The 26,547-nt window shown below is 52.7% G+C and overlaps 3 protein-coding genes across 7 annotated transcripts in view; 1 reads left to right on the top strand and 2 right to left on the bottom strand.

Moving 5' to 3' along the window:
- The window catches only part of PDAP1 (PDGFA associated protein 1), a 29,529-nt gene extending 26,610 nt beyond the window's left edge, over positions 1-2,919 (bottom strand). For all 4 annotated transcript variants that reach the window (XM_079718457.1, XM_079718458.1, XM_079718455.1 and 1 more), the window contains exon 1: positions 2,856-2,919. In XM_079718457.1, coding sequence (XP_079574583.1) covers positions 2,856-2,868 — 13 coding nt within the window. In that variant the 5' untranslated portion in view covers positions 2,869-2,919. The remainder of the gene's footprint in view (positions 1-2,855) is intronic.
- Positions 2,920-4,925: 2,006 nt separating this feature from the next.
- On the top strand, positions 4,926-12,964 carry BUD31 (BUD31 homolog). Its single transcript, XM_079720068.1, has 4 exons — positions 4,926-5,049; positions 9,943-10,065; positions 11,004-11,170; positions 12,698-12,964. Exons 1-4 carry the CDS (start codon positions 4,956-4,958, stop codon positions 12,746-12,748), a joined length of 435 nt encoding a protein of 144 aa, XP_079576194.1. The 5' UTR covers positions 4,926-4,955; the 3' UTR covers positions 12,749-12,964.
- PTCD1 (pentatricopeptide repeat domain 1) lies at positions 12,018-24,464 on the bottom strand (the record flags this gene model as incomplete). 2 transcript variants are annotated; one of them, XM_079720065.1, is made up of 9 exons in its annotated part: positions 23,972-24,464; positions 22,397-22,537; positions 20,673-20,891; positions 19,788-19,889; positions 17,241-17,945; positions 16,178-16,294; positions 15,293-15,475; positions 13,402-13,576; positions 12,018-12,121 (listed from the first exon to the last, which is right to left on the bottom strand). In XM_079720065.1, the coding sequence occupies exons 1-9, from the start codon at positions 24,449-24,451 to the stop codon at positions 12,018-12,020; spliced, it is 2,226 nt and encodes a 741-aa protein (XP_079576191.1). In that variant the 5' UTR covers positions 24,452-24,464. The 2 variants fall into 2 exon arrangements, with proteins under 2 accessions (XP_079576191.1, XP_079576192.1); XM_079720066.1 differs by lacking the exon at positions 12,018-12,121 and having other exon boundaries at positions 13,394-13,576.
- Positions 24,465-26,547: the final 2,083 nt, after the last annotated feature.

Here is a 26,547-nt window from a genome sequence, read left to right as displayed (position 1 = left end):
AGTGCCCAGCACTGGACAAGCACTACAAAAATGGTTGCTATGACTGGTACTCTTCTAATATAGTACCTGGTGCGGAAAAAAACACAAAGCCACTGGTCACATCGGCGATTTACTACAGGTGTCAGGGAATATAATAAGATACTTCACGTTCACCTAAGTGGTATGTATGGTAGAAAGAGAAAACTTAAAACCTAGAAGGGAAAACTTTCTTGTGCTTGGACTAAGAAACACAACTGGCAAACTAAGTTATTTAAAGTTGAAAATAAAACTGACTACCTTCTAAGAGCAAAAAATGTGACTAGCACTTAAAGTTCATCACAGAGAATCAGCTTTACAGTCTGACCCTCTTGAGCCAAGACACTAGACTGACCCCTGCTAAAGCCATCAGCCAGTTTTACAGAAGGGCAGCACCCCCTCCGCTAGTCCTGGAGAACGCTGGGGTGGCTGTGGTCTGGATCCATTTCCACCTCTCCTGGAAGCTGCAGCCCACCAGGTTTCTCGTGACTCTCTCACTGAGAGCAGAGAATCTGTAATTAGGCAGCCAGAGCTGCTCTGGACTCCAGAGACAGTAGCAGAGATACTGGCCTCCCCTGATTTCCTAAACAGCAGCTGCAGAGCCATAACGGGCTGCTGCAGACCACACCACCCATTTTTAATGACTACCCAGGGTTCCCAGGGGTGTCTCAGTCTATGTTCATCAAAGTTCTACTGTGAGAGATCAAGTTTGCCATCCAAAAAGCCAACATCTTTTCTTGCCCTCTTAATACTCTAAGTAACAGAAACAACTCAAAATTGACTACTATCGGTTCTCATCCCCCACGCTTGGCTATGCGATAATGATCTCAGCTTGGTGTACAGTAACTCTTATCAGAAGCTTTCCATGCCTTTAAAAATACTTCACAGGGGGCTTCCCTGGTGGCGCAGTGGTTAAGAATCCGCCTGCCAATGCAGGGCACACGGGTTCGAACCCTGGTCCGGGAAGATGCCACATTCTGCAGAGCAACTAAGCCCATGCACCACAACTACTGAGCCTGCGCGCTACAACTACTGAAGCCCACCCACGTGCCTAGAGCCCGTGTTCCGCAACGAAGAGAAGCCGCTGCAATGAGAAGCCCGCGCACCGCAACGAAGAGTAGCCCCCGCTCGCTGCGACTAGAGAAAGCCCGCGCGCAGCAACGAAGACCCAACAGAGCCAAAAATAAATTAAAAAAAAAAAAAAAAAAAAGCTTCACAGGTTTCATAACAGAAACAAGAGTTGGTCCTTGGCTCTTGGAGAATTTTATACTATTACTTACATCTTCATGTTCTCTCTCTCTCTCCCTCTTTTTAAAATATTTATTTATTTATTTGACCGCGCCGGGTCTTTAGTTTCGGCATGTGGGATCTAGTTCCCTGACCAGGGATCGAACCGACCCCCTACACTGGGAGCGCAGAGTCTCAGCCACTGGACCACCAGGGAAGTCCCTTCATGTTCTCTTTTACTTTTCAAGCAAATTAACACAAGCAAGAAATGTAAACCTTATCTGCCCATAAAGCTTTCACAAGCCAAAAAGCCAAGTCGTTTAAACAAGAATCCATATTTAGGATTTTCTAATTGTAAACTCCAACCTTGGCTCAAAGCAACTATTAAGTAGGACTCTTAGAACCAGAATTCTGGAGCCAGAAAGTACCCTTAGTACCCCTCCTTTTGCAGAACAGGAGACTGGGGAACACAAAGAAGACAAGGCTTTTCCTACCACAGAATAAACCAGTAGAGAGCTAAGTTTAAAGAGATTCAGCTCTGTAAACCCCAATATCTCTGGTAGTAGAGAGTCAGGAAATCATTTAGGTTTGTAAAAGCTCCAAGCAGATCTTCCTGTGGGCTGACGCATCTTAACCAACATAACACACGAGCAACCAATATCAACTGAACATCTGTTCTGCGCCAGGAGCCAGCCAGGCACGGCGAGTGCTCTAGTTTTACGACCCCGACCCAACTCTCCAAGCTAAGGGTTATTTCCAGATGGGGAAAACAGGCTGGAAGAAGTTAAAGAACTTGTTCAAGGCCATAAGGTTAGACAGTGACACAGCTGGGCTTCGGGTCGAGCACTATTGACCTTAAGGGGGAAGCGGATGGAGGATGGTCTACAACGTACTGGGAAGCCATGGATCCTTTACGCTCCTGGCCAAGGAACTGGCAAAGTCTAACGACTAACAGTAGTTAATTATTACGGGGCACTTAGCGACTATCCAGGACCGCGATGCGCTCTCCACGTGGGTTACCTAGTTAAAACCTCGCGTCAGTATTGTGAGGCAGGTACAATCACAACCCCACCTGCAAGTGAGAAAACGAAGACTCGGGGAGGTTAAGCGACTGGCTCAAAGGCACACATCGAGCCGCTCGAATAGGGCAGTCAAAGCTAGGCCGGCCAGGCTTAAGAGCATCAAGTTAGGTCGCAAGAGGCAGGCCTGGCTCGCCCAGAACCCAGGAAGACCCACGTTTTACGCGCGAGGCAGGCGGGTCCGGCACCGGCGCGCGATGCGGTCGGTGACTCAGTCCCCGGCGAGCCTGAAACTGTGAGGAAACTTCAGACCCCCCAGGCCGGGAGAAGGGCGCCCTAGATCGGCCTTCCGGGTCGCCGAGGACCCAGAGCCTCCGAGTCTCCTCAGACCCCCGAGGGAGTGGCTCGAGGCCACTACGCTCTTCAGTTTCCCCAGCGGGACAATTGGGCTTCGAGGCCCAGGCCTGGCCCTCAGCCCGAGCGGACGTCCTCCCTCTGTGCCGCTCTCCGAAGCGCTCGCGGGCTGAGTGGACAACGGGAGCCGGACTCGGGCTGCTCCTCGAGGCCCGCGTGCCACGCGCGCCCGCCCCTCACCTCCTTTAGGCATCGCGGCTCCGGCGGCTGCGGCGGCGGCGGCGCCTCGAGCTGACACCGGAACCGGAAATACCTCGGGCTCGACTTCTTCCGCCCGGCCCCGTCCCCACTCAGCCCGCCGACGGCGCCGACGCCGCCGCCGCCGCCGCCGCCGCTAGGACCGGGGACCTCAGGGAGGCCGGACTGTCCCACGCACCGCCTGAGCCCAGGCTCTCACGCGCGCTGCTGGGCAACAGAGCCCCCAGCCCCCGCTCCGGGGGAAGCGCGTAAGCCTGCCAGTCACCCCCAGGGACGTGAGGGCAAAAGACGACAGCGGCTCTGGAATTCTGTACAGGCAGAGCTGCGGACACCTAAGATAACGCAATTTCCGCGCTAGGTGGGGCGGGGCTCCGCGAGGACCTCATCCTGAAGGGATAACTTGGGAAGCGGAGGCAGGCAATAGAGAAGGGGCGTCCGACGGCGACGGAGGACGTGGTGAGTGTTTCTCCTGTTTTCGAGTACCTTGGTGACTGCTGGGGCCAGGGATTGGAGGTCTGCATTGGCTCAGAAGGGCGATCTGAACAGCTGAACTGGGAGGAGTTCGGGCCTCTGGACCGGGAGGTCGAAGTGAGTTCCACAGAGGAGGCGGCGTTTTGCTCGTTCGGCCGAAGGGATGAGAGATTTGGGGGGTTCCCTTGCTTCTAGGCTTTTTTCCCCCCTTTACTTTCCATGCTTTTTTTTCTCCGCCTGGAACTTTTTTTGTCTAAATATTGCTTGTTCTCGTAAGCCCCGTTCAGATGCAGTCGTCTCTCTGAGCCTTTCCTACAACCCAGGCTGTAACGTCTTCCCTCCCTCCCTCCCTCCGAACGCCTTTCCGCTCGCCGCCTCTTCCGAGCGCTACCACCTCTCTTATACGGCCCCGCACCTCTTTCTCCTTGATCTGGTTACTTCTTAGCTGTTACCTCTCCTGGGAGGCCTCCTGTGACTCCCCGGCTGGGCCAGGCCCTCGAATCTCCCTGGGTCTTAGTAGAGTGGTCATTCCCGTGTCTTTGTCCTCCCAGCCCTTGCGCGTTGGGACAGGGACCAGATTCCATCCGTCTCTAGCTTCATAGCAGGGTAGACAAGTGCAAAGACCACTGATTTGGGAGTCAGGAGCCCCCGATTAGAGTCGGACTCTTCCAGTTCCCAGCTGTGTGCGACCCTGAGTTTACCTCTTGTAGTTTGATCTTCATCTGTAAGGTTGTTACGGAGAATTCATGAAAGGGAGGGGCGGGGCTTCATAAACTTGTCAGGCCCGCTACAGGGGGGAGGAACCCAATGAACTTGGAAGAGAGGAGTCTGCTATACTTAAAGGTGAGATCATTAACCTGAGTTCTCTTTGCCACCTAGGAAATGCTATGCGGTTTGAAAAATGACTTGCTATGTAGATTTGCACTGGTCTGTTGTTGGGCTTTACATGACTTTCCTTTATGTAGTATGTTTGTTGGGTTTAAGAGACTTTGGCCATCCGGCTAATACACTGTCCTCGTCTTATAGACAAGATTGAGGACCAGAGAGGGAAGGTGACCTCTCCAAAGTCACAGCTGGCCAAGAACCTAAGCCTGTAACTGAAGAGACCAGAGATCTTTCTTTCTGCTACATACATTCTTGGGAAACAGACCCTAAGGTACTTTGGTTTCACACTGTCTTTATCCTTTTTAAACACTCATCTTCTTCGCTTTCCCAACCATAGTCTTCCTCACACTGTGTTGTAATTCCCTTTTCACTTTGTATTTCCTTGCTAGAATATCCCCTTCTCAGGAACAGTGTGTGTCTTATTCTTTGTTCTATGTTCTCAGTACAGGGACAGGCTCATAGTTGATGTCAGTTAATGGTAACAGCAAAAATCTAGTAAGCACACATTAAATGCCAGGCATGTTACATATAATTATAATTAATCTTCATAATGGCGCCATAAGTAGATTCTATTATCCCCCCTTTACAGATGAGGAAACAGACTTAGGGACATGAGTGTGCACCAGAGTTGTGGCTTGTGAAGTCTTTTGGGGATCTGAGGCTCAGAAACCAATTCGTTTAATTTTTTTCCCCACAGATCTTTGCAGATTATCTTCTGGGGAAAAAATGCCTAAAGTCAAAAGAAGCCGGAAAGCTCCCCCAGATGGCTGGGAGTTGATCGAGCCAACATTGGATGAATTAGATCAAAAGATGAGAGAAGGTGAGTCGGAGAGTTCCTATCTGAGTGGACTGTGTCCAAGGGTCACAGGCTTACATGCTTCAAGGGGCCAGGCATAAATGCAAGCATAAATGGGAAGAGACAGGCTGTACCACTGTGGCCTCCTGACACTGACATGTTTTGCTTATTAACTGATAGGAATACTATAAATGCCAGAAAGTAAGATAATACAAATGAAAAGGTCCTCAAAAATGTTTTTGAATATAAGAGCTTTAGGGAGTATAGATCAAGTAGTCTACCTATAATTATTTGCTGTGTTGGTTAGAGGTATATTTAAAATCATACAAAATATATTTACTTGGGAAATCCTGTTCTTTTTCACTTCCAAATTTTCTGAAACATTTTTATTCGGATTTTTCTTGTGAGTCTCTGTTTTCATCATCACTTTGTTTTCGCATCATCTACCAGTTTTCCAGAATGCACCATCTTCACTTCCCTCTAAATGTTGTGTGGTCCTGCACTTTGTGAGTCAGTGTAGTGTGCAGTTTTGGGAAATTTTATCACGGTATAACCACTTACTGAATTGCTTTTTAAAGTGATTTTTTTTTTAAGGTTTTTGGTAGTTAATCTAACCTTTGTTATTATGAAGTCATACCTCTAGCAATAAGTAGTAAGTGGGTGTTAAGTTACTTTGCTTCCTTTGAAGCTGACTGTATCAGGTAACTTCTATTAAATACCCAGAACTTGCAGTAATCAGGTCACTTTGGGCTGAGAGATTTCTTCCCCAAACAGATCTTTATTCAACATAAAGGAACTTAGAGATTGCTGTAATAGAAGACATTTTTGTGACTCCTTGCAAATAAACCTACTTCCTCTTTTTAAGGGGTGACTTTTTGGAGGGAGAGCATTTAGATGTATGTGATATTCTTTACCATCAAAAGAAGTATTCTTTCTCTTGTTTTTATTTAAACATATAGTTCTCTGCTTTCCCCTTTTTTTTTTTTTTTTTTTTTTTTTTTTGCGGTATGCAGGCCTCTCACTGTTGTGGTCTCTCCCGTTGCGGAGCACAGGCTCCAGACGCGCAGGCTCAGTGGCTATGGCTCATGGGCCCAGCCGCTCCGCGGCATGTGGGATCTTCTCAGACCGGGGCACGAACCCGTGTCCCCTGCTTCGGCAGGCGGACTCTCAACCACTGCGCCACCAGGGAAGCCCTGCTTTCCCATTTTTGATACACAGGTTTTAAGACCTAGTTTCATGTTGCTCTCGCTTCCACTATAAAGAAAACAGAGTGGATGGCAGGTGGCACCAGAGCTGGCTTTAGTGCTGGGAACAATAGGGGGCGCTGGGATGGGGAGAAGCTGCTACTCACCCAGGGCCACTTACCATGTGGGATGCAGCCTCAGCTTTGCCAGATTTGCTGAGTGTTTTTCTTTTTCCAAGATAAGCAGAAATTCAGCTTTTCTGTGTGAACTCTTCTAATTTAAAATTCAAACTTAAAAAAAAAGTGTCTGTGGGAGGAGGCAAACAAAGCCAGCCTTCAGGCTGATAAAGGCTGCCAGCCTCCAGTTTGTAGCCTTCCGCGCAAGTTTTGCCTGTGGGATCTGCGGCCGCACTCCTAGGCCATGGAGGAGCCTTGGGCCCACAAAGGCCCAAAGCCAGTGGCATTGCCAGGCCTGTCCTTCTGATCTGAGGACCATTTACAGGACAACTCACACTTATTGAAGCAGTTGGTCCTCTTATCTTAGGAAGGAAAATTCCTGTTTTCTCCTAGTTTGTCCCTGTTATTTCCTAGCTCAGCACAACTGCCCAGCTCTTTGTATGTTTCTTAGCTTGCTACTCAAGTTTTTGTATAGCCACTGTTGCCCTATAAGTCCCCAAACAATAAGAGCCTGGTTATAGGGACTACGGGGCAGAGATGGGGGAAGTTATGTGTGGCAGGGGTTCTTATGGGTGACTGAGAAATAAAGGCACTATCTCCGTGGACTGTAACCAGGACTTGTAAATAACTTTGCTTTTACAAGTACTTTAAACTAATTGAAATTTGAAGTTAATAGGCGGTTTGGGGCATTAGCAAAGAGGCAGAAACCTAAGTCTTGTCTGTGCCACAGTGTCCCCTACCTCTGGCCTCTTTTCATACCCTCCTAGTGGCAGGACTCCACATCGCCCACTGAAAGCTGCCTTCTACTGTGTGTGCGAACCTGTACAAAATGATATCCAAGAATGTTCACGTGACCTTGTGAAAATGGGTCCAAAAAGAAATTTTTTAAATGTGGGTGATGCTACCATTAAAATGTTGAGAGATGACTCAAAAGCACAGGAAGGTTCCACGTCCAGGATGGCAGCCTGAGGAGCTCCATGGCCCCCACCCCCCTTCCCTCAGTCATCCCATCTAGTCACGTGGCTTTCCGAAACACTCTCGACTCCGGTGAACAAATGTCTTCTCCAGCCTTGACTCAACACTAGAAGTTTCATTTTAAAATACTCCAGTTCCCCCAAATCCTAAAAGTAGGGAGAACCAGATAAAATACAAATAGCTGAATGTTAATTGTTGAAGCTAGGTGGAAGGTACTTGGGAGTTCAACATACTGTTTTCTTTTGTGTATGTTTGAAGTTATCCTTATTGAAACCTTAGAGAATTCACGAATCTAAAATCCGACTCCTTTTAGCCCCTCCACCCCACCACCTGGTCCAGGCTACCCTCACCTGTCACCTGGGTGCCTGCAGCAGCCTCCTGCTTCTGCTCGCCCTGCAGTCTTCTCCACGGGGCCGCCAGGGTGAGGGCTTTAGGTTGTACGTCAGATCACATCACCATCTGCTCAGGACCCTGCAGTGGTTCATCCCCCCATCAGAGCAAAACCAAGTCCTTCTGTGGCCTTCCAGGTCAAGCACACTCTCCCCACACCCCTTGAACTCCGTCCCCTACCCCCCACCTCCCCCAACCCACCAAGCCCCCAGCCACACTGCTGTCCCTTGACCCCCAGTTACAGTCCCACCTCAGGGCCTTTACATTGCTGTTGGCTCTGCCTTGTACACGTTTGCCCCTCTTCTCTTTTCTTCTTTTTAAATTGAGATATAATTGACATACAATGTATTGTTTTAGGTGTACAACATGATTTTATATATGACTATGTTGTGAAATTATTACAAGTTTCGTGAACACCCATCACCTCACATAGTTGTTTTCTTATAAGAACTTTTAAGATCTACTTTCGTAGCAACTTTCAAATATACAATACAGTATCATTAACGTTATAGTCACCATGCTATAGATTCCCCAGGACTTATTTATAACTGGAAGTTTGTACCCTTTGACCACCTTCACCCATTTTGCCCACCCCGCCCCAGCCCACCTTGCACATCTTGTTTCTTAAGGTCTCTGAGCGGATGTCTCCTTTGATGACTAGTATGAAGTGGCAGTCCCCCTCTTTCCCTGCTCGCCATCCCCTTCCTTGTTTCCTTCTTTTCTGTGGCCGTTACCACTTAACCACCAGGGGCTGATCTGCTTCCCTCTCAGATCATGCCTCTGTGGTTTCTGTGTCTTGCCCACTGCCATATCTTGGGCACCTGGAGCATGGCCTCGCCCATAGCACACACGCAGTGTTGCTGAGTCCTCAACACCTGCCTTTGACTTGGATCACAGAATCCTGTTTATTGAGCTGAATTACAAATTCTAGGTAATAGAACAGCCTCGGTGTTGGAGAAATGGAGGTATAGGTTTCTTAACCCTTCTCACCTTTCTCCTCTGCCCTAAAAACCGAGAAGAGGTGACAAAGATCAGCTTATAATGCTAAGAGAAAGACTTGCCTTTTGGCAGGTGCAAGGTGCTACCTGATCCTACATGTCTTGATGGAGCCATTATTTCCTGCAGGCTCGCCATGCTAAGAACTTTCAGACTTGTCTTTTTTTTTCTTCTCTTTTTTCCCTAAACGATTTTGATTGGGAAATGAAATTAGAGGTGCCTTATTATTAGAATGCCCATCTGTAGGTCCAAATTATCTTGAGAAATTATTATGCTGGAGAAATAGGTCTGGAAGGATAGAGACCCGGGTATTAACAGAGGTTGTCTTTGATTTTTTAAAACCTTTGCTTTCTAATTTTTCTAATTTAAAAGGCATTTTTAATTTAAAGCAATTAATGTTTAAGTCATGTGGCTTACCTTTTGCTTCATCTTTTAAAAAATAAACAGCCCTAATGAGCCATAAATCATATGCTGTAAAATTCAGCCTTTTAAAGTATTCAGTTAAGCAGCGTTTAGTGTGTTCACAGAGTTAGGCATCCATCACCACAGTCAGTTTTACAGTATTTATCACCTCGCAGAGAAACCCCATCCCCTTTAGCAGGGGTCTCCCTGATCTAGGCAACCACTAATCTACTTTCTGTCTGTATAGACAAAGTCATACAATAGGTCTGTGAGGACTGGTTTCTTTCACTGAGCATAACGTGTTCAAGAGTCATCCATGTTGTGGCATGTGTGAGTACTTCATTACTTTTTATAACTGAAAAATATTCCATCATGTGGATAGATTACATTTTAACCATTCATCAGTTGATGGACCCTGGGGTGATATCTACTTTTTGGCTACCACAAACATTCATGTACAGGTTTTTGTGTGCAAGCGCATTTTCAGTTCTCTTGGGTATATACCTAGGAGTGGAATTGCTGGGTCATATGGTTACTCTGTTTAACTTCCTGAGGAATTGCCAGACTGTTTTCCATAGCAGCTGCATCATGTTACATTCCCACCAGCAGTGTATGAGGATTCTGATTTCTCCACATCCTCGCCAACATTTATTACTGTCTTGTCATTTTGATTATAGCCATCCTAGTGGGTACAAAGGATTTATTCTTTATCCCTACTTATTAAAAAAATAACACTATATCCTATGCAGACTACCCTATCCCCCAAAAAACAAACACATGTGTTTTCTCTCCAGCTGAAACAGAACCTCACGAGGGAAAGAGGAAAGTGGAATCTCTGTGGCCCATCTTTAGGATCCATCACCAGAAGACCCGCTATATTTTTGACCTCTTCTACAAGCGGAAAGCCATAAGCAGAGGTAATTGGCCAAATTCTCTCTTGACCTTCCCAACTTGAGTAGCTTTCAGATTTATTTAATTCTTGAAACCTCAGCAAGTGTCATGATGTTTCTTACCACCAAAAAAAGAGGGGCCAGGCCAATATTGGCTAAATACTTTTAATTTTTGGCTGCATTGGGTGTTTGTTGCTGTGCGCAGGCTTTCTCTAGTGGTGGCGAGCGGGGGCTACTCTTTGTTGCTGTGCGCGGGCTTCTCATTGCGGTGGCGTCTCGTTACGGAGAATGGGCTCTAGGTGCGCGGGCTTCAGCAGTTGTGGCCTTCAGGCTCTAGAGCGCAGGCTCAGTAGTTGTGGCGCATGGGCTTAGTTGCTCCACGGCATGTGGGATCTTCCCGGACCAGGGCTCGAACCCGTGTCCCACGCATTGGCAGGCGGATTCTTAACTACTGCGCCACCAGGAAAGCCCCTGGCTAATACTCTTTTTAAGGGTGGGTAGTGATGGGCCAGGGGTGGGGGGAGCTTTGTTTTTTGTTTTTTTTTAAATCTGAGAAGGCTTTTTTTCTTTTTTTTTAAGAAGATGTTGGGGTAGGAGTTTATTAATTATTTAGTTTTGCTGTGTTGGGTCTTCGTTTCTGTGCGAGGGCTTTCCCTAGTTGTGGCAAGCCGGGGCCACTCTTCATCGCGGTGCGTGGCCCTCTCACTACCGCGGCCTCCCTTGTTGCGGAGCACAGGCTCCAGACGCGCAGGCTCAGTAGCTATGGCTCACGGGCTCTAGAGCGCAGGCTCAGTAGTTGTGGCTCACGGGCCTAGTTGCTCCGCAGCATGTGGGATCCTTCCAGACCAGGGCTCAAACCCGTGTCCCCTGCATTAGCAGGCAGATTCTCAACCACTGCACCACCAGGGAAGCCTGGGAGCTTTGTTATACTATGCTCTGATGCCCTTTCCCCATCTTTTTGACAGAACTGTATGAATACTGTATTAAAGAAGGCTATGCAGATAAAAACCTGATCGCAAAATGGAAAAAGCAGGGATATGAGAACCTATGCTGCCTGCGGTGCATTCAGACACGGGACACCAATTTTGGGACGAACTGCATTTGCCGGGTCCCCAAAAGCAAGCTGGAAGTGGTAATGTCTCCACCCCTGTCACGTCTGACGACTGGGTGGGATGTTACTGATTCTGCCCTAGTTGACCACAAGGGGTTTTATGTTGTTCTGTTTTGTGGTTGGCCATCCCCCCAGCAGTGAGACCCTCTGGTCAGGAATCCATGCCAGGGAGTTCGGCAGTAATTATCTTACATCTGGGGGCCAGTCTCACCTCCTGCTTTGGGCAAGTTATTGGGTTCCTTTTCTCACTTAACCAAATGGGGGTGATGATATCCACCCCCAGGGTGGGCCAGTCGGCAGGAGCTTGTCCCTTTCCCTCCAGTGCTTGCCCTTCAGCCGCCCTTTTTTCCAAGCCTCCTTTTCCTCCCAGGGACACTTCAATGTTAGCATCACCGCATCTCCTGCCAGAACTTCCTGGGCGGCTGGGGAACACGACTGGGTGTGCAGTAGCTCGGCTCCACGCACATACGCCTCTGAAGTGGAGCCGCAGGAGGCAGAGAAGGGTTGCTGGGCTGTTGGCCATTAGCAGCCTTTGAGCGCGGCCCCTCGGCTGACTGCCGTGGGCCCCGCTGGGAGGTCAGGCCAGATGTCTTATTTCACACGGTCCCTCGTCACAAGGTCCCTTCACGCTGCAGCACTAGTTACAGCTTGTAGGGCTTCGGCTCTGGGCCAAGGGCTTTAACTCAGCAGGCAGCTCTGTCCCCTGAACCATCTGGAAGCTCAAGGACGGGCATGTGGAGCAGTGGAGAGCGAGCACGGGCTGCCTCCTGAGGGGCAGCTCTGGTGCTGGTCTCTGGTGGGGGCAGGAGGGGTGGCGGAGCAGCAGAAGCCCTGGTCCTCCGAGAGCCCCGGGGTTCCACGTTGATGTCTAGCTGGGGCTCCTGCCCCAGACCTGTGGCCGGAACAGAGCCTGCTTCAGATTTAGTTGGGTTTCACCATCAGATTTTGTTTCCTTAGACCAGAGTCTTGCTCCTCCAAAAAAGAAGAAAAAGGAAAATAAACACCATTGCCCTGGGGCCTTTTGTCTGCTGGGTGGGCTCCCCCGCCCCGGCCAGACACTAGGCCACACCTGGCCTGGGGTACAAGACTGTTCCGCTGCCACACAGATTCAAGTACACACTGTTCTTCTTCCCGAGCCCACAGTGGAAAGTTCCCAGCCCAGAGGAGGCACTGAGGCCTCTGGCGCTGAGCCCCCTGAGCGGTAGCAGACCCACCCCCAGCTCACTATAGGGTGTGTCCTGCGGCTTTGCGGAATAACAAGAATCATTTACACAGATTTTTTTTTTTTCCTTTTTTGGGAGCAAGTGTGTACACTGAATTTGCATAAATTAAATCCACATAGAGAAGTAACTGCAGTGTCAACAGCAGCTGTTTCCATCTTCATGAGGGAACCGAATTTTCCCCATCCAGCACTGTCATGGAGGGTTTCTGAGGAGTGTCCTACGGGGAGTGGATGTCCCGTGGCCACCCTTCCTGCAGGAGGATTCCTGCGTGTGGGCGTATGGCCTGTGGCAGGGGCACGGGGTCTCAGCTGTCCTCTGTTTGCAGGGCCGGATCATCGAGTGCACGCACTGCGGCTGCCGGGGCTGCTCTGGCTGAGGCCGTCGGGCCCACTCTGGCTGAGGCCGTCGGGCCCCAACCCCTCTCCGCCCTGGACTCTGGACTGCGCAGGTTTCTGCCTGTCACGCCACCCTTTCCTGGGAGCAGCTCTTCCTCAGAGCAGTTCCCCAGGCCCGAGTAGGAGCATGGTCTCTACGTGTGAAGGCTTTGGTGTTCATCAGCTGTGATTTGTAGAAATAAAACTCTTAAACCTTTTGGGTGCTGCCTGCCTTCTTTCAGAGCCAGCAGTCTGTGGAACCCAGTGGGACAGCGCCAAGCCCTGGAGACCAGTTGCCCTTAAGGCGTGATCCTAACTCCACCTCACAGGTGCTGTGTGACCTTGAGCACTTACTTTCCTCATCAGTGATGGGGGTGGCAATCTCTCAGGCGAGGAGGGCCTAAGATGACATACCAAGGTGGCCCAAGCTGCTCTTGGACTTGCCATGAACTTCCTGGGCATCTCAGACCAATGCCTGCAAAAAGCTGCAGCTCTTACTGTGGCCCAGGCCTTTCCCTCAAGCTTGCAGCTACACTGGCACATTCACGTGTCTTGAATATGAAAGGGACTCTTGGGGCTCCCGCAGAGCCATGTGAAGGCCATTCACTTTGTTCCAGCTCTGCTGGAAGTCCCCCAGGGTCTCCCCATCACCTGCCCCCAGGGCCTCTGTCCACATCGGCCACAGTGACGGTGTCCTGGTCTCCCTTTGGTTTGGTCCGGAACTTCTGCCACGGGTGGGGGGTTTCCTCTGCTGGCATCACTTTCAGCCACTGCTTATAATAAGCTCGGAAGCCATCAATCTTCTCCAAGTAGGTGTTTCTCCCTTTGTACTGTAATTGGAAAAGCGTGGGGTTCCAAGGCTCAGAGGGGCCACGATTAGACTCACTGCATGCTACCTACCGCTGACCCCAAACCATGGCAGCTGGCTCAGGGCTCAGGGAAGCTGTTCTTGCTTCCAGTTGGTCAAAGGGAGAGGGCAGAAAAGCTGCTCAACACTGAGTGGTGTACAGTAGAGAAACTAAGTTGTACCATGGGGCAGACCCAGATTCTCTCTCATCTGCTAACAATCCTTCCCGAGTCTGTGCTGCTGTGTTCCTATATACCCAGGCATGGCACCCCAGCCCCGCACAGCTAGAATCGCTGGGCGCCACCAGCTGTGCCTCCACAGCCTGCTGAGCGCCTCCCGCTCGGCACAGGCATCGCCTCCCTCTGACTGTCACCTCAGCACTGCTGCAGAGGTCTCAGGACAGGAGGGAAGAAGGAAAGGAGACAAGACGTGCCAGGCAGACACCAAGAGAAAGCTGGTAGAGGAACACAGAGAAGACCAGAGGAAAAACAGACAAAATGTATGAGATAAAGACCGTTACTACATGATGATAAAAGGGTTGATTCAAAAGGTTTAACAATTCTAAACTTGTACCTAATAGAGCCTGAAAGTACGTGAAGCAAAAACCTGATGATCACAAACAGAAGTAAGTCGACCAATAAGGAAGTATGAATGTATGACTGAATACAATAAGCTTTAGGCTTCTGGTAGTTTGGTGACTGTTGATTGAGAAGACCCCTAGTGGGCCCTACACAGTGAAGAGACAACCCCCCAACCGGAAGATTCTTGCAACATGAAACCAACAAAAGACTAGTGTCCAGAATATTTAAAGAACTCCAAGGCATCAGTAAGGTAAGACTAACAATCAGCTGTTCAAAGATGCCCAGCTATGCCCTCCGGCATACTCTCCACCGCTGTCTCACTAGCTCTTACTAAGCCTTCAAGCATCCCCCATGCACAGCCGTCCCTGACCCCACGTCCCCTGGCTTGGTGTGTCCTGGCCGACTTGTCTCCTTCCCAGTCAGGCCACAGCTGCTCTGGAGGTGCTCAGCACAGGGTCTGACTCAGCGGACCTAAAAACCAAAGCCCTGGAGCCTGATATCCTCAGAACAGCAAGGAGAGAAGTGGCAGTTACAAATCAGATTCTATCGCTGCCCTCCTGCCGTCCCCATTCACCCGACAAACAACAATCTATGCTGGGCGCCAGACGACAGGCAGGCACCAGGGACCCAGGTGAGCAAGGCAGACAGTCTCCACCTCTAGGGGCTTTTACAATCTCTTCAAGGGAAGAGTCACACACGTGTGCGTGTAATTACCGACTGTGAAACATGGTGAAAAGGAATAGTGCTCGTATGGGGGCCGCCAGCAGGGCACCTCTGAGAAAGAGCCATCTGAGCCGACACCTACCAGATGAGAAGGAACCACAGCCATGTGAAAAGCAGGGCAGCCTACTCAAGGTGGAGGGAATACAAAAACCCCGAGGCAGGGAAGACGCCGTGGGACTGACAGTGAATCGAGGGAGGAGTGGCCTAAGATGAAATGAGCCACGTGAACAGGGGCTCGCAGGCCGCAGTCTGAGGACTTTGGGGTTTTCCCCAAGGGAAGCCACCGACAGTTTAAAGCAAAAGGATGCCAATCCCAGCAGGTCAGAAGTGGACGCGGGGTGGGGGATGGCGTTGGTTAGGGAGATGACGGGCACGTTAGAGCTTGGCGCACTTACCCGGTCGAAGGTGGGTGGGTACTGGGCTGCGAACTCCAGCTGGCGGATGACCACTCCATTCACCGGAACCCTGTTCCGCCTCATGTCCTTCAGGACGTCGATGAGATAGGCGTAGTCCAGCTTCTTGACGGCCGCGTTGATGAGGGTGCTGTAGATGTGGGCGTTGGGGGTCATCTGGGATTTCTGGAACATCACAGAAATGCCATCAGCGAGATGATGGCGGTGGCTGGGACAGAGCGGCCACCGGTGGCACGTCGGGCTTGGGGAGCTACACTGCCAGTCAGGCCTGCTCTGCAGACCAGCCCCCAGGGACAAGAAGGGCAGGACCTTGTAGCAACAACAGGCTGTACGCCCCGCTCCATGTCCCCCGCTCTGTGGGTCTATCCCAGGTGGCTGAGGACCCCGCCCTCTCAGCCCCGAAGAACCTGGACAGCAATTAGAGGGTTGTTCTCAGAGATAAACAGACTCAGGCAGTAAACCAGATCAGGGCAGGAGACTGCCTCCTGTGGTTCACTGCACCCCCGTCCCCTGAGAATTCTGGTACCCTCCCTGCTCCCATCATGGCCTCCATCCCTCTAGAGGGTTGGGGCCAAGACCTGCCCCCACCCCTCAATCTCACCCCGCGGCCACCACCTTGGCGATCGTAACACCCCTGGCCCTCAACGCCCATTCCTGCAGCGCCTCACCAGGGCTTCCTTTCTCCCAAATTGGGCCACTGACCATTCCACACTCGCAGCTAGAGCGACCCCACTCTCCCTGCCCCGCCCCCAACAGCTTACCCTGAGGGCAGAGGCCTGGGCGGTTCAGGAGGGCCCCCTCGCACCACCCCCGCCCCAGCTTTCTTCTTCAGTACCACGGGGCCTGCCTGGGCCCGGGCCTGCTCACCCTCATGTCTGCAAGCAGCTGCAGGCCATCCCCTGGCCTGCGGCACCCGATGGCCAGGCTGCAGAATGTCTGCAGGTTGGGGACGATTCCCCTCTTTGCCAGGACTGGCAGCAGTGCCTGTGGGGACAGACGTGGCATCACGGTAAGCTGTAGTCCAGCAGCCCTGGCAAGAGCCTTCTCTGCTGGAGGCGCCAGGGCATTGCTCTGCTCCGAGGCCTCGTGGCTCCCTCTGCTGACCACCCTGGGCACTGGCCTTGGCCCAGCTCCCCAGGATTCAGCTGCTCTGCGAGTCCTCCCTGCCTTCCAGCCCGCCTGTCTGTAGCAGGTCATCCCTTCTTCGAATGCCCTTCATGTTCCTGCCCCCTCTGCTCCTCTCCCGACCACCATCCACCCCTGCGCTCGGGCCGTCCATGTCCACTGAGCACCAGGGCCTCAGGGGATGGCGGTCCTGTGGTCCAGGGCAGGAGACAAAGCTGACAACAGCATGGGAAGTGCTGGCTGAGGGAGCCCCCGGGCAGGAGCTGAGGAAGAGGATGCCTGCTCAACCTGGCTGGGTCAGGGCGGGGCCCAGGGTGGGGCTCTAGAGAAAGCTGTGCTCTGCTCTGAGGGCCTGAAGGCAGAGGCTGCCTCTGTCAGCTCTCAGGAGAGCCCAGGTCAAAGCTTCTGGCAAAATGGGCATCACACAGAAATACATTGTACGAATGCACAAAAATCCTGTGAGGGCCCCAACGTCGCCATCTGTGAGACGAGGAAAGCCACAGGCCAGCGGAGCTTCCTGCTATGGTCAGTAAAGAAACGAGTGGATGTGAAGCTCTCAGAACAGAATCAAGCACAGTGAGCGCGAGGAAGTCCATGAGGCGGGGGAGGGGCTGAAGGGTGGCCCCTCTGGGAGGGCAGGGAGTATGGCTGGTTCACCACCTGATTCCCAGGTTTTCACCAGGGGCTCCAGACAGTCTGCGCCCCTCTCACAGGAACGGCTGACACACCTGGCAGGGGAGGGCCTGAGGGGGAAGGAGAGGAAGGGCCCAGCCGGGAGCCCTGTGCCTCCCCCTGCGCCCCTCACCTTCGCCCCCTCCAGGTCGCCCAGCTTGCTCTTCCTCCTCATCAGCGTGTTGAAGAAGGTCAGGTCGGCCTCCACTTGGTGCACGTCCAAGACAGTCAGCAGCGAGGACTCTGCGGAAGTGCCGGGCTCCACCACCTCCGCCAGCAGCGTGAGGGTTTTGATGTCCGGCCGAAGCCCATGCTCCGCCATCTTTCCCAGGAAGCCCTCCAGGCCCCCCATCAAGGCCAGCCTGTCGGCTGGAGTCGTCACGGTCCCAAAGGAGACTACAGCCGAGGGGACCGCCCCCGGGGTCAGGAGGTTGGCCTCCAGCCCCCAGGGAGGCGCTGGGGCTACAGAGGGGAGGGCCACGGCGAGGTCAGGCTCCGCCTTGGTTTCCACCCCAGGCTGGGCCTTGCCGCGGGCTCCGGCCTCCTGAGGCTCCAGAGGCCCCTCAAGTGCCTGAGAAGGTTCTAGAAACAGCTGCCTCTCCAGGGCCTCCACGTGCAGCCTGGCAGACAGGCTATCGTCTGCCCCGACCCCGTCTCTCCTCCTTGCCTCCTGCCCACCTGCCGGGGGCTGGAGCAGGACCATCTCCTCCCTGGGCCTCAGGAGCACCGCCGAGGCCACCTCCGGGTCCCCCAGGCCGCAGTCCCGAGCTGCCCCCAACAGCAGGTTGTAGCCGTGCCGGCTCGGCCGGAGCCCCAGGCTCAGCATCTGCCTCCACACCTGCCGAGGAGAGACAGGCCTCACCCCCAGCTCCCGCTCCGAAGAGCCCTCAGCAGAGCAGGCAGCACGAGGCAGCAACCAGTCAGCAAACGTGGGGGCGGGGGGGACACGGGAAAGACGCCAGGCTCTGGGCCACTAAGAAACCCAGAACCTGGGAGCCTCCACAGAGCGCCGCTCCTCCCCTCCTCTGGCTCACCCCAAAACCGTGTCGCTCTTGCATCTCTCTGGCTCTCCCAGGCCCTTCTCCCTACTCCCCTGGGGAGGGATGGCCAGAGAGGCTAGGTGCTGGAGGAGTCCAGCTGACTTAAGGATTGGACTCAGCTGCCCTTCCTGAGTGCCTGCTGTGTGCCCTGCCCCACTCAGCGTCCTCAGCTTCCTCGAGAGCACGGAGTGGGCGCGGGCAGAGGGGGGCCTCGGCCAGGAAGAGCGCCTCACAAGCTGTGGGCCTGGGCAGGCCTGTCTCCCCTCGAGCTGAGGTCGTTTTCGCCCCTCAGCGAGGAGTCTAGCACACTTGTGTGTTCTCAAGGGGGCAGTCTGACCACGTGCGGTCACTCTGACACCAACCAAGATGCCACGAGATGCCCCACGAGGCTCACTGGTCTCACTGGCTCCTGTCCGCGGGCTCACTGGGAGGCCACGTGCAGCGGCCAGGAGCTCACGTCAAGTGTGCCTACGAGTCAGGGCCGGCCAGGCCCAGGTGGGTGCCACATGCAAGAGGGCCGCTGCCCACCAGACAGGGTCCTGAGGATGGCAAGGGTCTGGGAAGCCACCTCCATGGGGAATGCTGACAGAACTGAGGTTTATCAGGGACACAGACGCTATCCTGTGGCAGGAGGGATTCTTGGTTCAAATCCCAGCTCTGCTTCTTAGTGGCTGTGAGACCTTGGGCAAGTTACTCAACCTCCGGGAGCCTCAGCCTCCTCGTCTCTAAAACGGGGCTATGGTGCCCAGCTTGAGCAGTTTAACAAGTGCATGACACAAACTGGCTGCTAGCGTGATAGACTACTTCTCACTAGAACAGATCGAGGCCAAAGAGAGGGAGGAACCAGATCCTGTCTATAAAGCAGCCAGGGGATGGCCGGCAGCCACTGTTTCCAGGGGGTCTGCAGAGGGGAGGCACGTGGTCCAGGGCTGTCCCAGATCACTGGGGCTCAAACTCTGTGCAGACCAACCCTCTGGGGATCTTGCTGAAATGCCGATCTGGCTGCACGAGGCCTGTGTGGGGCTGAGACCCTGCATTTCTGAGAAGCCCCAGGTGAGCCTGAGGCTGCTGATCTGTGGGCCGCACCTGAAGTTAGAGCTTTTGGTGAGCTCCAGGTCCTTCCCACCCCTGAGGAGCTGGGGAGGCAGCTGTGGTACCAGTGCTAATCCCGCCTCCGCACTTGATAAGGGGGGAGCTGAGATGGGATTAGAGCAGCGTGTCTCAACTTTAATGTCCGTGAGGCTCTCTCAGGACTGAATGCTGACTCCTGGGTCCCACACGCAGAGACGCTGAGTGGGGGATGGGTCGGACATCCTTCAGGGACCATAAGCTCAGCGGGTCTGGGCCGGCTGCACAGAGAGCCACGGAGCGGAGTGGGAGAGTGTGGGCTGGCTGTGCCCCGACTGGAGCAGCAGCCACGCCTCCTCCGTGTGCCCTCCCTCCCTGCCATCTGTACAACGCAGGGAGCAGCGTGCTCTGGGAAGGCCAAAAGATCACAAATATAAAAACACCCAGCACAGGGCAGGAGCAAGGGCTCAAGTAACGCACACAGGATCATCACTTGCACCCAACACAGGCACACGGAGGGGGAGCAAGCAGGGCAACAGGAGAGACAGGACGCAGGGCCAGGCGGGACAGACCTGCAGGGTGTATCGGAAACCCGTCTTCTTGTCCTGGATGCAGCCCATGAGCAGGTAACTGAAGGTCTCCTCTGTGACCGCATGTCCTTTCTGGATGATTTCCTGGGGGAGGGAACAAAGAGGGCCGGATAAGAATCTGCAGAAGAGCCCAGGACCAGGCCCAGGCCCAGGCCCGATGGGGCTGGCTAAGGGCAGACACCCCCGGTCAGGCTCAGGGCTGTGCCTCTGGAAGAGGTGGGGCCTGACTCCGGCTCCGGGCCAGCTCAGTACCAGCTGCTGAGCAGAGCTAACTGCTGCCTGCACCCCCTCCTCCTCTCCTTCCCAGGCCTCTCTTCCTGGCTCTGCTCTGGTCACTTCTCTGCAGCCTCTCCGCAAAGGCCACCCCAGCAGCCACTTTTAACCCCTGTACATGAGGCTTTGGAATTGCACAGAGCTGGCTTCAAGTCCCAGCTTCACCACTGGCTCGCTGTGGGAGTGTGGGCAAGGCATTATGCTCCCTGGTCTCAGTTTCCTCATCTATGAAATGGGGGCACAGGACTTGCCTTATAGGACCTTTGGAACGACCCCTCAGTGAGCAATGGCTCATCTTCAGCGCCATGAAGCCCACCCTCTGGTACGGCACCACGGAGTCCCATCCAGCGGGACTGCACACGACAGAGCACACGACCCACTGCCTTCACAGGGCTGGGGGCCTCTCTGCCTGCCAGACCCAGGCCTCTGACAACAGGGTCTCATGGGATTCACCTGTGAACCCCAGAGCCCAGTACGGGGCTTGTCTCATCGGCCCCTGAACCTTCCTGCATGAGGAACACAGACAACACAGCCTCACACCCTGCCACGTGGGACTGGCCCTGAATGGGGAGCAGGAAGGAAGCGATGTCCCACCTTAAAAACATCCAGGCACATCCTGAGGTCTGCGCACATGGCGGCCATCTTGAGCAGGGAGTGGTACGTTTTCAAGTTGAGCTGGAAGTTTCTGGCCTGAAGCTGCTGCCGTAACTTCAGGGCCCTCTGCAGAGCAGAGTCCTTCCAGGGGGACTCAGCACAGACGTTGAACAAGGCTGTGTAGGTGGCATCTGAGGGCTCCAGGTCTCGCTTCTTCATCTGTGGAGATGGGGAGAAACTTGGAGGTGGCTCTGGGATCAGCCCAATGCACAGACGATGGCCACCCTGAGAGGAAGCTAGAGAAGACTGTGCTACCACACTGAACAGGCCTGGGAGCCGGGCCTGTGACAACACAGAGCCGAGTGACACGCAACGCTGGGCTCTCTGAACCCGACTCAGCCTGAGGGGCTCTGGGAACTGACCCTGCACTGCAGATGCTCCAAACAAGAAACCGTCCTCCCCATGGTGCTCAGCAGTCCACCCTGGGACTGGGGTGCTTTTGCAGCAGGGTCTCCCCAAAGCTCCCGCTCTGTGGCCGACCAGGCCACCCTGACTGTTAAGATCCATGGGGTGGATCTGGTCTGGGAAAGGGTGGAGGGGGGTGGTAATCAAACCCCAGCTCCAATGTTTACTACCTGAGGGGTCGTAAGTTAGCTTGTCATTGGAAAAATGGGGGTGATACGGTCACCTCGAAAGGCTGTTACAAGGGAGAGCATCATGGGAGAGAGGCCCTGGGAGCAGCAGCAGCAGCAGCCAGGAGCTCGTCCCTGCAGCACATCTCAGTAGTCCCCCACCCCACCCCCGCTGAGTCACAAACCCTGGGCTCACACTGGGCTTATTAAGCCCTCCAGGTGACGGAGTTTGAGAAACTCCTGGTAAAACCAAGCACTCGCTATTTCCCAGAGGAGAGCAACCTGACCGAGGGTAGGTGACCAGCTTTTGCAGAGTGTACAGAACCCTGTTCTCAGGCCATTTTGGGCTCAACTCCCAAGTCCAGCACTCTCGAGAGAGAGAGAGGTAACCTTAGACATGGCACTTCATCCCTCCAGGCCTCAGTTTCCTCATCTGAAAAAGGAAGACGGTGATCCCAACTTCAAGGATGGGCAGATGCTCTGTATGTGTTCACATATTCCACAGAGTGTACTAAGGACTTACTACAGGCCAGGCCCAAATGACGAGACTAGGGCTCCCAAGAATTCTTGCTGGAATAAAGGATGTTCCCAGCTCCTGGCTACAGGAGAAGATGGGAATACTTCTGCTAGAGTCTATGGTCCTCTCAGGCACAGCTCTTTCCTGACTCATGAAGGAAGCAGCTTCCTGGCTCTGAGAATGACAAATACAACACACCCCAGAGGTGGGCGAATGTAAAGTAAAACCACCTTCCAAGAGAAATAAAAGCCCTTTTTCAAAAGATCAGCTTTGGAAGAAAGGTGCACGTGTGCACCCACGTGTAGCGTGAGGATGGGAGCGAGACAAAAGGAACACAAAGTAAATTAACTGGGAGTTAGCAGTGGAAAAGGCAGGGGACCGGTGGGCCCTGCCGTGGCCCGGACAGGCACTAGGGGACGTCCCATGTCATCACGTAGTTATCTGAGATCACCTCCATTTTACGAACGATGAAACTGAGGCTGGAGGGGGTAATGCACTAGCAGGTGACTCATCCAGGATCTGCACCCAGCTCTTTTAGGGCCCCTGGCCCCTGCTGCCCCCAGGCCCATGCTCACGTCATTGTAGAGCTTGAAGGCCTTCCTCAGGTAGCCGGCCCGCCCGCAGCCCCCGATCAGCACGGTGTAGTTGCACTCAAGGGGCTGGAGTCGCTCCTCCTTCAGCATCTGTCTCTCAAACAGGTCCAGGGCCTCGGCCAGCTGGGGAAGAGGGGTGGGGGGAGGACACAACGGGGGGGACTCAGGGTGGCCTCAGAGACCCTCAGCAGAGGGAGGGAGACTGAGGCTGGGGGACCCTAGCTGAGCCCAAGCTCAGGCCTGCCCAGGAGACAAACACCCACCCTGGGCCTCTGCCACCAGCCTCTTGGTGCCCGTGGTCTGCAGCCATGGGCCTCCGCAGTGGCCAGGAAGGAAGCCCACCAGTCTCCCACCACCTGTGAGAGCTCCTGGCCCCACTGCCATGGGGGAACTCCCTGAGAGGCAGGGGCGATGCCCAGGTGAACAAAGATCTGAGGGAGGTGAGGGAAGGAGCCACATGGCTCTCTGAGGGAACAGCCAGTGCAAAGGCCCTGAGGCTGGAGTGTGCTTGGGAGCAGAGAGGAGGCTGCAGCAGAGTAAGTGAAGGGGGGGAGATGCGGGCGGAGAGGTAAGGGGAGTGGAGGGCAGGTGGCAGTTCTTGCAGGCTTCATAAGCTATTGTGAGGACTCCGACTTCTCTTTATTTCTCAACTTTTCATTATGGGAAATCTCAAATATACACAAAAGTAAAGAGAATAGTGTAACTACAATGCTTATTAACGTCTGGCCAATCTTGTTTCATCTATACCCTGCACTCCTCCTGCAAACTGAATTTTTGAAAGCAAATTTCAGACATCCTGTCACTTCATTCACCAAAGCTTCGACATATACCTCCAAGAGATTTTTAAATATAAATGGAATGTCGTTATCAATTCCTAAGGAAATGAACATCCCCAGTGTCACTGAATACACTGGGAGAGCTGGAGAGAGAAGTCAGGCCATCTGCTCTCTGCTTTAACGGGATGGCTCCATGCTGCGAGCCCACATCCTGGAAAGAGGTGGAGAGAGCCTCGGGGAGCCCAGAGACAAGTGTCGTAATAGCTGAGGGGGGCGAGGAGAAGGCTTGGGCTGGGCATTCAGGGGTTGGCTTGTGAGAGGTTAGGACGGGAGAAATTTTGAAGCTAGAGCTGGTGAGAGAAAGAGAAGACTCAGAGATGATGTGAAGGCATGTGGCCTGGGTGGATGGAATAATGGGGTTACCACTGAGTGAGATGAAGAAAGCGTAGGGAAATCAAAGTTGGGAACAAAAATTGCAGGCCACCGAGGGTAAGTATAAGGGAGATGGTGAGGAGGCAGCTGAATACACAGATGGGGAGTCCATGGGATGGCCGAGCTGGTAACAGGAAGATGGGACCAGCATGAAGGAGGGGGCACTGAAAGCCAGGAGGCTGGCGGGTCTCCTGGTGCAGCACCGAAGGGGGAGTGAAGACAAAGAGGAGGGAGGAGCCCTCAGCATTCCACCCTTTAGAGATGACCGGAAGGTTGGGCGGCCCATCACAAAATACCACGGCACGGTGGAAGCAGGAGCCAGGAGCAACAGAATCCAAAGGTTCCCTACCTTTCCTTCCTTGATCAGGCGTTTGCACTGAAAGAAGTACCAGTAAGGGGTGTTTCTCGGGCCCTGCCATGATTTTGGCTGCAGCTCCCCTTCCTCATCTTCTTCAACACTCTGTTCCTTGAGCCGCAGGTTATACAACTGGGCCGTCGATTTGTGGAACATTCTCCGGGAGGAGTATTTGTCGGAAAGAGTCCCAAAGCTCTCCTCCTCCCCTTCCTCCTGGGTGGCCGTGGGGCTGGGCGGGCCTGGGTCAGAGCTCAGGCTGCCTGTGTTCTTCTGGCTCCGCGCGCCGAGGGGCAGCCGAGAGAGGGAGCTGTTGAAGGATGCTGGCACTAGCTGAATCAGCCCTGCGGCCCTTGGCCACATGGGCCCCTCCCTGCCTCCGGCCCACCTGGCTCTGAGGCGGTCAAGGTGGTGCAGGATGGCCAATCCCATGGGTCGGGGGCCGGAGAAGAGCCGCGAGAGTCTCACCAGGTCCATCTCTGGTGTTCCCCTCCAGGGCCTGGCATAGGTCAGCAAAATAGTGAAAGTCAAAGCGAGTTCACAGTCACAAAAGGCAGAAAGAAGACCGAGAAGGTGGGTACAAGCACGAGCCCTGAGGTTAGAAAGTAGGCCTAGGGTTAGGGTTAGGTTCACATTTCAGCTCCACCAAACAACTATCCTTGAGTCCCTGGGCACTCACTGCTCTGGCCTCAGTCTCCTCGGCTATAAACTGGGGTTAACTATAACATCACCCACACAGCACCGTAGCAATGATTCAATCTCAGATATCAGCGTTCAGGTGCAGCATGGTGAGCACTCGATAGACCTAAACTATTTTTTTTTTTTTTTTTGCGGTATGCGGGCCTCTCACTGTTGTGGCCTCTCCTGTTGTGGAGCACAGGCTCCGGACGCACAGGCTCAGTGGCCATGGCTCACGGGCCCAGCCGCTCCGCGGCATGTGGGATATTCCCGGACCAGGGCATGAACCCGTGTCCCCTGCATCGGCAGGCGGACTCTCAACCACTGCGTCACCAGGGAAGCCCAGACCTAAACTATTGATCTGTATCACTGAGCCACGACCTAAGTGACTGGGCACTCAAGTCAGAGCTGACTTTGAGCCCTAGCCAGAGGTGAGTGACCGGTCCCATTACTTGACCTTCTTGGACCTCAATTCCTTAAGCTGCAAGACCCACTCACCTTACCACAAGGCCATAAGGATTAAATGAGATGTTTTTAGCATAATGCCTGGGGTTTAATAAGTGTTCAAAAAATTATAGCATTATCATTTATTAGGAAAAAAACCACTGGCATTCTGGGCCTCTGCACAGGGAAGTTAACTTAAACATTTCTCTTCTGCAAAATTCATGGACAAATGGGCTTCAGCTGTGCTGTCCAATGTGACTATTGACACTTGAAATGTGGCTAGACTAAATGCAGATGTGCTTTAAAGGTAAATTATACACCAGATTTCAAAGACTTTGTACAAAAAAAAGGTAAACTACACATTTTTTTACATGTTGAAATGATAATATTTTCGATATACTGGGCTAAAGAAAATTTGAGACTGATTTCACAATCTTTAAACTTTAATGCGGCTACTTAAAAATTTTAAATTACATACGTGCTCACATTATACTTCTATTGCACAATTAGGCTAGAGGACCTGGTCTACATATTTGAAACACTTTAATAAAAAAATATCAGAATACCCCCTATGAACAGAGCCATGCACTTATTTTGATGGGAGGATATGAATAGTTTTAGTTACTTAAGAAACAATTTGGGGAAGTTTTTATCTACTCTGAGAGCTTTCGGCCCAATTTAAGGACTCTGTCAGTTGACAAAAAGTTTTCCCCCCAAACAGATGAATACTTAAACTCATTCAAAGAAGAGAGAAGAAAGCTCCCTGAATTAAAAAAAAAAAAAAAATCAGAATAACGAGCATGAACACATTTTAAGATCTGGTTATATTGGAAGGTGGAAAGACCTCAGAGGGGACAGCAGGTTGGACAAATTAATATCTGTGGCCCAGGGAGGGGACTGACTTGCTGGGGGCCCTGCAGCAGTGTGGTGGGCGAGATCCACTAGCTCTGGAACTGGCTGGCTTTGAACCCAAGTCCATGAATAGTATCAAACAGCTTCTCTTGACGAGCACCCTAGTGACACCAGTGCAGAGGGCCTTTACCATTCTGCACCTGGTGAAGCTCCAAGAGAAACGTAATGTGAGCCCGTATGTAATTTTAAATGTTCAAGTGACCACATTAAATAAAGGGTTTACACACGTTAATCAAAATACAGAGAATTTTAATTACTGATATTGATATAGGTACCAAAATGTCTTTAAAACAAACTTATGCTCTATTAGTACAGATGCTTCTTTTTCCAGCGTTAAATAACAAGTCCTATCGTCATGTCCAAGCAGCGACAACTGGAGAAGAGTTTGTCGGAGTTGCTGATACTCTGTCTCCAACCATCATTTACACTCATCCCCATTGGCAATCCCGACTTCGTTTTGGGCAGAGCGAACGCCACTCGGTCAGTCACCGAAAGACTTGCTAAGTTTTACACTGTCAATAAAGGTGTAATTCCTTCCT

This window comes from Hyperoodon ampullatus (genome assembly GCF_949752795.1).
Source record: "Hyperoodon ampullatus genome assembly, chromosome: 14".
NCBI lineage: Eukaryota > Metazoa > Chordata > Mammalia > Artiodactyla > Ziphiidae > Hyperoodon > Hyperoodon ampullatus.
Note: the sequence above shows the minus strand (reverse complement) of the source record. Positions and strands in the feature narration are given on the sequence as shown.